This window comes from Kwoniella pini, chromosome 5, assembly GCF_000512605.2.
Source record: "Kwoniella pini CBS 10737 chromosome 5, complete sequence".
NCBI lineage: Eukaryota > Fungi > Basidiomycota > Tremellomycetes > Tremellales > Cryptococcaceae > Kwoniella > Kwoniella pini.
The window spans coordinates 1586740-1599450 of NC_091720.1; the positions used below are offsets into that span (position 1 = coordinate 1586740).

The 12711-nt window shown below is 40.5% G+C and overlaps 4 protein-coding genes across 4 annotated transcripts; all 4 read left to right on the plus strand.

The window, feature by feature from the left end:
- Positions 1-719: 719 nt before the first annotated feature.
- Positions 720-1862, plus strand: I206_104366 (uncharacterized protein; the record flags this gene model as incomplete). Its single annotated transcript, XM_019155795.1, has 5 exons — positions 720-1070; positions 1161-1300; positions 1365-1446; positions 1510-1583; positions 1673-1862. 5 exons carry the CDS (start codon positions 720-722, stop codon positions 1860-1862), a joined length of 837 nt encoding a protein of 278 aa, XP_019010753.1.
- A 3433-nt stretch (positions 1863-5295) lies between these two features.
- Positions 5296-7965, plus strand: I206_104367 (uncharacterized protein; the record flags this gene model as incomplete). The annotated part of the gene is made up of 3 exons (XM_019155794.1): positions 5296-5782; positions 5887-7347; positions 7418-7965. 3 exons carry the CDS (start codon positions 5296-5298, stop codon positions 7963-7965), a joined length of 2496 nt encoding a protein of 831 aa, XP_019010752.1.
- A 1038-nt stretch (positions 7966-9003) lies between these two features.
- I206_104368 (uncharacterized protein) lies at positions 9004-11336 on the plus strand (the record flags this gene model as incomplete). Its single annotated transcript, XM_070202938.1, has 11 exons — positions 9004-9171; positions 9255-9371; positions 9442-9564; positions 9641-9718; positions 9799-10173; positions 10231-10403; positions 10467-10593; positions 10661-10674; positions 10728-11033; positions 11102-11213; positions 11274-11336. The coding sequence occupies 11 exons, from the start codon at positions 9004-9006 to the stop codon at positions 11334-11336; spliced, it is 1656 nt and encodes a 551-aa protein (XP_070059039.1).
- Positions 11337-12041: 705 nt separating this feature from the next.
- On the plus strand, positions 12042-12682 carry I206_104369 (uncharacterized protein; the record flags this gene model as incomplete). The annotated part of the gene is made up of 4 exons (XM_019155792.1): positions 12042-12194; positions 12278-12341; positions 12408-12447; positions 12592-12682. The coding sequence occupies 4 exons, from the start codon at positions 12042-12044 to the stop codon at positions 12680-12682; spliced, it is 348 nt and encodes a 115-aa protein (XP_019010750.1).
- Between the last annotated feature and the right edge of the window lie 29 nt (positions 12683-12711).

Sequence of the window (12711 nt, forward strand, 5' to 3'; positions counted from 1 at the left end):
TCGAGGAGAAGGGGAATCAGGTTAGGTAGTATGTAATGAACAACATGCAGTAAACATCTCATCAATGCCGCTTATCCTTGTTCATCGTCGAATTAATTTTGCGAGTTTTCTAAGAAGTCAAAGCAGCTGAGACTGAAGCCGTTTGACGTCTGATCAGAATTCTCTTTTTATCGGACCTTAGGCGATCTCACTGTTGGACTGAAGAAGCCACACTTTTTACAGCAAGCATTACAGATGTTCGCATCAAGATTTCGCTTGTGACACTGCTTGCATCTCGTACACCGGAAGAAAGTCGTTATAGTCTTATAATGTAGTTTAGGTCAGACCCAACACGTTGATGAGCTGTCGGCCTGCATTTTGGCTGGAAGTCGGGCTCTTCCGTCTCAAAAGTCGGTTGTAGTGGTACAGCGGTTATACGTGCATACATATGTACGAGTGGCTTATTATGCATTCGTTTTGCCAATGTCAGCTGTAAGAGGTGAAAGTTGGGTAGAAAATAATTATTCGCAACATGATTGCTCGGCCGAAAAGCACGGAAGGTCGTTTCGCAGTGTCTCGCAGGTTGACTGCGGAGTTGCTGTTCATATCAGATAAAACTTTTTAGAAGTGAAATATGCATGTATATATAAGAAGGATACTTATTGTTGTAAGCATCTCATCGTTTCTATTTTCTAATTACATTAAATTGTCCGAATACTATTTATAATCTAATAGTCAAAATGAAATCAACTTTGAAAACCGTTTTGATTCTTGTTCCTTTAACATTAGTCATTTTTTGGGTCGGAAGTAATATAACCGAATTTTCTTCATCTAGGGAGAAATATGAACCATTTTATTCAAATAGAATCATTCTCATAAGACATGCTGAAAAAGGATTTACACCTAATCAAGGAAAAATCAATGCCGATGAAGGTCATTCAAACTTGATTAAACGTAAGACAAGTGTGAAAAATGGATTATTAGGATTTTTCCCACCTTGGGGAGGTCCACCTAGAGGTCCACCACCGAAAGGTAAATTCCCAAATGGATTAAGCGAAAAAGGTAAAGAAAGAGCTCAATATATAAGAACTGTAAGTTTCTCTAAAATCTCTCTTTCTCATCACTCCACCCGACTAATCAAGAGACGATATAAGTTGATGAAAAATTTTGTATTTAAAAAGTTATTTGGTAATAATTCAGAATACGATTTCGGTTTAATCTTCGCTGCCCCTTGGGATGCAGATCAAAAAGATACTGAAAGGACTTATGCTACCGTTGCACCTTTGGCAAAAGACTTAAACCTTACAGTGAATATTGAATGGTAAGTGTGACAATAATCGATGAATCCAGTGGACATTGAGCTAATTTCGTTCAAATCGTAATAGTGCTAATTCCGAAAAGAGTTGTATTGTTGAAGCTATTGAAGAATTTGCAGCTAAATCAGATAAGGATATTCTGATAAGTTGGGTACGTGATACTTACTCACAACTCTTATATTTTGACATATCATTAATTTGAATGCTCATATAGAAACATTTTGAGTTGAATAAGATTGCTCAAGCGCTTGGAGCGAAAAATGCTAGATCAATTTATCCAGATGAAAGGTAATTGTTATTTGCTTATCTCTATCATTTACTCTTATAAAGTATGAAGTGAGCTTCAAGAGAGCTGACAATATCTCAACTCTTTGTAGGAACGATGTGATTTGGATTATGCGAGATGGTCAGATTGTTGAAAAACGTTCAATGCATTGTCCGAAACTTGACGATGGGAGGATAGATCAAAATGATCCAGATTTAGTCGTAGAAGAACCTTATCAATACGATGGTCTTACCGGAGTCATAGGGAGATTTATGAGAGCAGCTTGGAAAGTTGTCTTCTGATAATGCTCAATTCTGAATTTGAGGATGTCACATAATAGCAATAGATAGTAGATCAGTAGAGACCTTTTCATAATGTATATACTTTGTAAACGTTATGTGTCATGCTGATGCATCCAGAATACTTCGAGCCATGGCATACCTTGCATGCCTCTGATTTAATCGGTTTTACGATAATTCTGGTAGATCGCGTTTCGAACTAGACGATCGTGACGAATTTTAGATCAGGTTTTGGTGAATCTTACTAAGTCACTAGAATTATCAAATTGACTAATGCTTTACGATACCCGAAGATCAACGCATTTTTTCAGATTACGCAGCCTATTACAACTATGCTTTTGTATCATGTTCAAGTCTGCAAAGAGATCAAATCCAGTTGAACAAAGCTCACATTTTGCAAGGAGACTTGTCGAATGATTAACAGCTTCTTGGAGTTATGAGTACTCATCGCGTCATACCGAACACCCCCGCTACCATGTGTTATAGAATTACTGGTTGATCAGGGCAAAAATGATGAATCATGTCTCACTGCCGTTAATTCTTTTTAGGTATGTCCCCGCGTACGAAATGAGTTGCGTTGTGTAACGATTTCGCACAGTCGATATCCGGAGGCACTTTTGGTTGGTAAAGATAGCTGTCTTGAAGAAGGGGAGTAAATAATGTGGATCATTTGTTGGTGGAGTATCATTCTGTCGATCAAATGAAGAGTGGCGTTAAACCCACTCTGATAGAAAAGGCAAATGGTAGCGGTATGACGCCTTTGAACGTAATCAAGGCGTTTGGGAAATGTTTCTTAAACACTGCCACATCAGATATTTACCCTATGCAATATTTTGCCAGAAGGAAGGGAACGCCGGCAAATAGCGCCACTCTGACGATCCAAGGGAAAATCTATACTTCTCGGCTAATATGCCATCCCGGTTCCTTAAGCCAAAAAGAAACAAAAATACCCTTACATGCCCTGATTGATCTTAGGGATCGACAAATGATTATTTTGATCCGATTCCCAATAGACAGATCATTTATTTTCGTTACATAAGTAAAAGCCGAATACCTTTTTCAGGGCTTGAGTAAAAGTAAAAACCTCTTTCACTTTGAAAATAGGAAAAATACTAACAACTATCTCACACACGACTAAATTCTATCGTCGTATGCCACATATGTAGGTTTCGGTAAATGGACTTTATCTGACATTTCATTACCGTTCCTATGGTACCTTCTCCTTTTTCGCCTTTTATATGTTCTCTTTTCCTTCTTTTTTTCTTGTAAAAAAAACAATCGATATTCGTCATTACTTTCTTTTCTCCTTGCCTGCGGCATCCGCACCGGGCGCTTTTTTGACTATACGCCTTGAAACAACAAAACATATCAGTAGAAAGTGGGAAGTAAATAAAAAAACAGGTCGATCAAACCCGGATTAAGTTAATTAATAATTTATATACTCTTAAATTTCTTATTTTTTTGATCCCTTTTTCTTTTTGTGTACTTCCCCTTCATTTCCACTCAATTTTAATCTTTTCTTTAATTCTCCTTTGCTCCTTTCGGTACCCATAGGGACAGGGGGGGATCTTGAAACAATCTTTTTTGTTAACTTCCTTCTTTTTCTTAAACCTCAAAGAAAAGTCGTCATCATTCTAATTAATCATTTGTTCTATTTATTTTGATGTACATACCTTTCAACATATTGTAATTATTGGTTTGGGGGATTAACATTCACGATCGTCAGGTTCCAAAATCTTATTTCTTTTAGTAAATTACCAAAAAGATCGACGTTGTCTCTTGAAGATCATTTCTTTATTCTTTAATCTCGTCACCATCGCCATTTCAACAAACGCATCAGTTTCAACTTTGTTACTATTCAAACTGTATAACAATCGTCATTAATACTCTGGGCGTTTTATACACGAATCAACAAGGCTGATTGAGGATTCGGATTAGATCTATCTGACGTCAAAGGACTCACCTATCGCAAATCTGATTAGTCCTTGGAACAACTACTACATATCAAAGCAACAATATCGTGTTCAGACTAATCATTCACTCAAGGAAACACGTACAAACATACGGATAGGATTAGGATAAACTCGTTTATTCAGGAATAACGCTTTTTGTCTTCGTGAGTTGCAATTCCAATCAACAGTTGATATTCTTTCGAGCCTTTGATCCGACGTCAAAGGAGGCAGTGCAATATGCCTTTCAGGGAGTGTGTTCCGGGATGTGTCATTATAGTGGAGTCGATCACGCTCAGACTTGTGATGGTCTCGAGTGATGTCCCCCTGTTCGGTCGAAGTTTTCAGGATGTCGATCACCGCTATGCCTTTTGTACACACACAACCCCAATCATCAGTTCCCCCTTCGGTTCTCCTAGCTCGACCTGCTGCCCTTCCTTTACTCCAACATATCTTTTAGAGATCTGTTTGTTTCGAATGGAAAGATTGCTTCAGGGGCTCAAACGTTTCGGAGGAAGATTCGGAAGCCGCGTTGATGTACGAAATTACTCCCTTCTGATTGTGATCTACCATGATTGCTAGCTTCATCTTGACTGAGATCTGAGGGTTCTGCCTTTCTTTGTGTTTTCTGCATTTCTCGCAATCTGAGGCCATCCATTGGCCCTATCATTCGTTCTTGCCCAACGCTGACATCCTGTATTCCTTTTGTTTTCCCTCACTCGCTTCATACACTTGATGTATCCCGTTGATTCTCAATGACCTGGGCCACATTGATCAACAATGCACCTCCTTTCAACATTACCATGATCAACGCGAACTGGTTTCGATTATACCTTTCTTCTGGATTTTCCTAATTCCGGCGGTTACCAACGACATAACTAATTGATCGGCTATCATTTAACAAATCAAATCAAAACAACAATCAACCTCAATCATCCTTCGTCACTATCCTTTGCTGAACGTCTCTCAAACATCTTTCTTTGATAAACGCTGGAACACATTATAATAACCCATCTATACCTCGACCTGTTAAAAACATCTTCATCCATCGCACCTCATCTCACCTCGACGACGCCCTTTTCTTGTGTGATCAACATTCAACCGGTTGAAAACGACCCAAAACAACGCACACACCTTATCTATGATCAACACTCCTAAATACACGTCCCCACAACTGAATATCAATTCAATTACCATACCTTGTCAACGCCGATCTCCACAACATCTGTTTGTCCGCTGACGTATCGAACAAACCCTTTTTACCGCTTCTTTGCTTCTTCATACCACAATTGTTACATTCACGTTCGACGTCATCTGTGCGGTACTTGTCACCACCGCATTGTCTCAAACCTGATCCTTTGATCTGCTGGACCATCGGCCTTATTTTCTGCTCACATTTCGCTGTAATGACACGACCAATTTTATCCCTTTCACCGCTCAACACGACTTCTGTCGAATACCCCTCTCACTACGCAATGAACAACAACATGACACCCACACCGTATACACCACAGGCCGACCGTGGCCCTAGGTATAACACCACTAAAGTGACAACCCTCCCTTCGCGTCAGACGTCTGCGGTCAGAGAAGAAGACGCAGACGTAGGAGCAGACTATTATACCAGAATACCACAACAAACTTCCATGGTAAGGACGCAAGCATCTATCACATCGTCAGCCCATCTGCAGGATAAAGTTTTCAACCAGAATATAGCATTTTCGCCATCGGAACTATCACCCAAGGCAACAGCACTATCGCCCACGCGTAAGAAGATGCCGGTAAGAAGACAATCACGATTCGACCCGATGGCAGGGGAGAATGAGGAGGTTTTGGAAGATGAAGGATATGGAGAATTAGGTTCAAAACATCCCTTGAGAAGAGTCAAGGAGGAAGAGAATACCAAAGAGGGCAGAGCTTCCCCTCCGGAATCGATAAGTTTGCCGCCTATCAAATCGTTATTTGGTGTAGCAAGCGGTGAGTTTATACCTTTCGACGAGTTGCAACGACCCGCGCGTTTGGCTACCATCTCACAGCCATAATGTTTCGATGCTGATCATCACTTCACTACGCCATCGCAGATCATTCACAAACGCAATCACCGTCCTCGTCCTCATTATTTCAATCACCTTCACTACCATCTTTGATCTCCAATTCGCCGTCCGGCTCCCCCAGTTCAGCTCGTACATCGCGTTACTCATCATTGACGTCCTCGGCTGTGCCGGAAAATTCCGCTGGATGGTGGGCTCCGGACTTCGAGAAGGGTACATCGTTCTTTCAACCTACCCCTATTCGATCTAGCTCTCATCCTACAGTACCATATATTGCGGATCAAAATGACCAGAAAAGACGTCGGTCAGATGGACCGCCGGCGTTAAGAGATGCGGAAGAATCTGCGCGACTACGTTGGCAGGCCCAATCAAGAAATGCTTCTTACCCCATGGCTACCTCCCCTCAACCTCCTTCAGCTGGTCCTTCCAATTCGAACAGCTCCTCTTCCTCTGGTTTGAGGGGTCTACTACATCCACCTCAAGCATCTTCGGCAGTCGTTTCAGCGTCAATGTCCCGATCATCTTTATCTGGTTCGGCAACTGGCGGACGCCTTCTGCCTACCCTGGAAGATGAACCATTTCCTTCTTCTCGTCGGCCCTCACAAGCATCGAGAAATCCCTCACTTGTCGGTGGTCAACTGGCGGGTCATTTTGCCGGACTGACAGCCAACGATAGAAATAACTCGCTTTCCAACGAATTGCCTCCGCCGCTGCAGTCTGCTCCACCCGAACGGCGAGGCTCTCAGATGTTACCACCACCTCTCACATCTGTGGAGGATAATAGAACGCTATTCCCTCCACATTCTAGCTTGAGTCGTTCAGCTTCTCCTGCATCAGATATTCTACGCCGACAATCAACGACTAGACCACCATCTCCCGATATAAACTCGCGACCTGATATTAGAAGAGCGTCGTTGACCGAAATCATCAAGCAGAAAAGCGGTGATATGCCTTCGCCTGCAGTTCGCTTCGGGGACCATGGCCCTCCGGATCTATCGATAGCGACAAGTGTTTCGATGGATAAATCATCACTTTCAGAACCAGTGCTGCCACTTCATCAACACACCACTCACTCCGCACCTCTTTGGACCAACAGACGAGAATCGGTTGAATCAGTCAGATCAAATCACGATCCCGATGATGGACACGGACAATTGCCGTCGCTTAGAGGCAGGAAAAGATCTGTTGATGATACGCGTCAAGGCCGTGGTATTGGAGCTGAAGATGACGAAGACACTGAAATGGGTAACGATCCAGGGATGAGAGGAATGGAAGTTCTCTTAGCTGCTGCTGCTGTCGAGGAAGAGCGAAAAGTGCGCAAATCCAGCGAAGAGGATTCAATGGATGAAGATGGCAATTTCAAATCCAACGTGTCGACACTTAATGCGAACGGTGCCACTGGAGGCGCTAATGGTGGACCCAAATACACTTGCGCCTTCTGCGCGAAGACTTTTTCTAGGCCTAGTAGTCTGAGGATACATACCTATAGTCGTGAGTCGAGCAGCGTCTCTACCACATGATGAGAAGCATTTGTAATACTGATCAAAACACGTGTGAATAGATACCGGCGAAAGACCTTATGTATGTAAAGAGCCCACATGTAGAAGGCGATTCTCAGTTCAATCGAACCTGAAAAGACATGCCAAAGTACATCAACTCGGACCTTCCGCTTTGGCTCAACAACAACAACAGCAACATCACCTTGTACATCAACAGAATGGTTTACCGCAACATCTGACGGGTCATCCCGCTCATCCTGGATTAAGTAGAGCACCACATTCTCATTCTGGAGCCTTGGGTCCACATGGCCAGACGTATTTTCCTCCTCCTCCGCCTAATTATTACCCTCATCCTCCACCGCATCCGCATCAGCATCAGCAACTTCCAGGATACGTACCTCATCCGTACAATGATAGGTACGCTGGACCGCCAGGACATGACCCACATCGAGGATATGGAGCTCTGCCACCTCAGATGGGACCGCCTGCCCCGCAAGCTCCGGGCTGGCAGTCTGTCAGCTCAAGCAGGAGGACTTCTAAAGATGATGTGTACAGTGATGAAGGTGAAGAGGAGGAAGAAGAGATTGATGAATTGGAGGAGGATGATTGATCGTAGATGGAAGTTTGAATGAGATCAAGGACATTTGAGACAGATATCATAGTTAAATGGATTCGAGCTTATGTGGAAAAGTTAAAGTTGACATTTTTAGCCAATATGGCGATAAATTGCGGAAACGGGTGAACCTAAAAATGAAAAGCAGAAAGCAGAAAGAAGAAGACTAAATTTATCCATTATCTAAGCAATATAACTTGTATCGTTATAGATTATCTTGAATTCGTATTATTACCTCATGTATGAAGTATATTACAGGGATAGATTTACCAAAGTACAAACTGTGAGAAACGGTCGTACCGTTGGGAATCAAAAAACGTTGATTCAGAGGTTTTGTTCGGGAAAACACGCATTTCTTGCACAGATGCTAGAAAGATGAGGTAAGGACCATCAATAAACCAATTCGGTTGTGGTTCCTCGTCCCACTATATTACTCGTCCCATATCACCACAAAACCTTGGCTTACATGACTAGCTGCTACATGGTATGCTGATACTCATTGGGACAGTACAAAGGATCTTGTGTTTGAGCTATAAATGTTTTTGCTAGACTGCTTCTAGAGGTTCAAAGGAGAGGTATATCATGACATAATTGCCATCATTAGTGTAAATAATCTTTCTAATCAGAAATGAAAAGGAATTAGGAAATTAACAATAATTCCTAATCTCAGGGTTTATCTTTCAGAGTAACGCGTTGTTTCTCTATATGATTGAATTTTACTTGGGATTTCCCCTGAATATTTATTTATTTACCCCATCGTACCATATTTCAATAATTTAATACTAAGTAATATCCTCGAACCACCTTGATCCTATTTCTATCACTATTTCCATGTTTTCATAATTGTTTGATTGATAGATAAATAGATTTTCTCACATATTATTGTCATTCATTTATAGTCCTTCTTTAGATTCGGTTAGGGGCAATCTCCTCTTTAGACTATCAAACCAAATAGAGGTACTTAAGAAAAGAAAAAAGCAAAAGCAAAATAATAAACCTGATTGAGAATTGAAAGAAACATTATCATTTTTCATCATGTCACTTAATGACACATTCGAAAAATCAACAACATTGCTTAAATTGAATGAATTGGGTATAAATATACCACCATGGTATACTTCTCTTCCACTCGCAATTCAAATCATTGTAGGATTTGTAGGAAGTGTAGGTTTGATAATTGGATTGAATGTTTTAAGACAACTCGTAAGTGTATCCTGTTATTCCTCAAAGAATCAAAATTCAATAAGTATAACTCCAGACTAAGCTGATGTTTTTAATTTCGATAGGCATTACCGCGTAATAAATCTTTACCACCTGTAGTTTTCCATTATATCCCTTGGTTTGGTTCTGCTGCTTATTATGGTGAAGATCCATATAAATTCTTCTTCGAATGTAGAGACAAAGTGAGTGGTATCATTCCTCTTCTTACTGCTTTGAAATGAAGTAATACTAATTTTCGATTTCATTGTGAAGTATGGAGATGTTTTTTCTTTCATTCTTATGGGTAGAAAGATTACAGTCGCTCTTGGTCCAAAGGGAAACAACTTGTCTCTTGGTGGTAAAACTTCTCAAGTTAGAGCTGAAGATGCGTATACCGTGAGTTGGGCCGTTTTGGCTAGCACACATCGTTGCTGGGCGATATAAGCTGACTTGCGGAATTGATGGGAATTAGCATCTTACTACCCCTGTATTTGGTAAAGGCGTAGTCTACGATTGCCCAAATGAAATGTTGATGCAACAAAAGAAATTTGTAAGTTGGCTTTTTCCACATTTTCTTCGTCGGTCGATAATGATCGGACATTTGACTAATTGTATTACCTGAATAAATAGATTAAATCAGGTCTTACTACTGAAGCTTTACAATCTTATCCACCTTTGATCGATCTCGAATGCGAAGAATTCTTCTCTCACGAACTTGGCTTGGGCAAAGAGAAGAAGTCAAGTGTAAAAGTTGATTTATTAAAGACAATGTCGGAATTAATCATTTTGACAGCTTCAAGAACTTTACAAGGTAAAGAAGTCAGACAAGGTATTAATGGAAAATTCGCGCAATATTACGAAGATTTAGATGGTGGTTTCACTCCTCTCAATTTCATGTTCCCAAACCTTCCTTTACCAAGTTATAGAAGAAGAGATAAGGCTCAAAAAGCTATGAGTGATTTCTACATGAAGATCATAGAAGAAAGAAAGAAAGGTGAAACCGATGTAAGTAATCTAAAACGTATCTGTCTGTGCTCTGAGTCAAGCTCACAGTAGGCATAGCACGAACTCGACATGATTGCTTCTTTACAAGGTTCAGTATACAAGGATGGAGTACCACTTACCGATAGAGATATCTCACATATTATGATTGCCCTTCTTATGGCCGGGCAACACACTTCCTCGGCCACTTCTTCTTGGGCTTTACTTCATCTTGCTGATCGACCTGACATCCTGTGAGTCGCGATGTGGCCCTTGGCTCCTTACGTATCAGCTAATGCGCCTGTTTCAACCTTCAGCGAAGGATTGTACCAAGAACAAGTGAAATACTTCGGGAAAGCTGATGGCACTTTGGGTCCTATGACATACGAGTCTATCAAGGATTTGCCTTTAATGGACTCCGTCATCAGAGAGACCCTTCGAATGGTGATTCATACCCCTTTTTCGTTCAATGAAAGTTTGTAGCTGACATAAAAACCTCTTTGTTCCGCAGCACGCTCCTATCCAGTAAGCTGGTATTCACTTTTGACGACAAATACATGGCTGATCGATTTGAATAGCTCAATCTATCGAAAAGTCATTTCCGATATTCCTGTCCCTCCTTCGCTTGCCGCTCCATCGGAACAATCCTCATATATCATTCCCAAAGGTCACTTTATCCTTGCTGCTCCAGGTGTATCTCAAATGGATCCTCGAATTTGGCAAAACTCTAAAACTTGGACACCTGAACGATGGCTTGAGGAGAAAGGTGTAGGACAAGCTGCTGTTGAAAGTTACACAAAGAGTGAACAAGTTGATTATGGTTTCGGATCTGTATCTAAGGGTACAGAAAGTCCTTATCAACCTTTCGGTGCAGGCAGACATAGGTGAGTATCCTAGTTTGAGCAACTCGGTCTACGAATGGGATACTGAGCTCTGCTTTTGTTAATTTCAGATGTGTCGGAGAACAATTCGCATATACACAACTCTCAACCATCATCGCTTATATCGTACGACATTTCACTATGAAACTTGAAGTCCCTTCTTTCCCCGAGACTAATTATAGAGTATGTCCCTGTCAGTCCCGGCTATTGGTTGAGTACTAGCTAATTGTACTTTGGTCATAGACTATGATTGTGCTTCCTAAAAACCCTCAAGTCTCCTTCACTTTGCGAAAACAAGAGGTATAAGCAGATGCATCTTCAGATGCCGTCGTACAGTCTTTCATAAATACCAGTGATATAGAGGATCTATAGATGTTTCTTATTCGAGAGCTGAGGGATTTCAGGACTTTCAATGATCATATACCGACCTCACGTACATATAAATGTATACATGCATAAATAGTTATATTGAACAACCAATGCTATGTCTCTACCATCGAAATTGGAAAACGAAAGACAGGTTGAAACGTGGATATCGCACGAGTCTAGCTTGACGTCAGATAACTTTAAAGTGATAAGCTAAGATCGGCGATCTTTCTTTAATTGTCGATTGTAAGATTACCGGTAAATGAATCATGTTATAGTTCCGGGTATTCCAGGTTATACACTCTTGAGGAAATGTTAAATCATGACACATAATGATATAATGATATGATATTACTTTAAGATGTAAGGGAGTACTCATATAACTTATTCTATGGTGATGTGAATATAATCATAACTCTTTTTTAAAGTGTTACATATTAGTGGGAATTGGGGGAATTATGTCATCGATCTTTATATTCATACGATTTTGATTCTCACGATCTAAAAAGCTAATTCATATTATTGAACAGGTTGGGAATCATCGGAAATCGTATATATACAACTTTATCATCATATAATAATTACATATATATATATAACAATAATCTTTAGAATTATCATTTAATTTCTTTTCTTTTCATTACAATGTTCAGACCTACAACACTTAACAGAACAATCGTTTCTATTCGAGCTACTAGATTATCTCCAATTAATCAAATTAGAACTTACGCAGATAAATCTAAAGATATGACTGATAAAGCTGCTGAAACTTTCAAAGAAGCTGGACAAGCTCTTAAAGTGAGTAATAATGTCTATCACTGATCGTCTTTGTGTTTGTCAGGTTGATCACTTTGCTAATGTCTCGTTTTGGAAACACTCAGTCTGACGGATCTATTGGTAGCAACTTCAACGCTGATGGTGCTGTCGGATCTAAATTCCAAGAAGGTGAGTCAACCTTCGAGCTCGAACACAACTCACTATTCATGCTGATGCTTTTTTTTACAATTACAGTTGGAGGACCATTCTCTGCTGATGGAGCTATCGGTAAACAGTAAGTTCAAGTCTCCTCCAATCCCAGAAACACCTTTACATACATGCTCTCCACCGTGCAACCATTCTCATTGCGATCTATCATATTTTACACGCCAATTCGTCAACGAAGCATGGATACAGTCTGACATTGTTATTTTTTCAGATTCACTGACACCGGTGCTATCGGAGGTACAGGACAAAAGGTAGCCGAACAAGTAGAGGAGGCAGGTAAAGAAGGTGAAAAGAAAGTATAAATCTCCATAAAGGAAAGAATTTATACTGG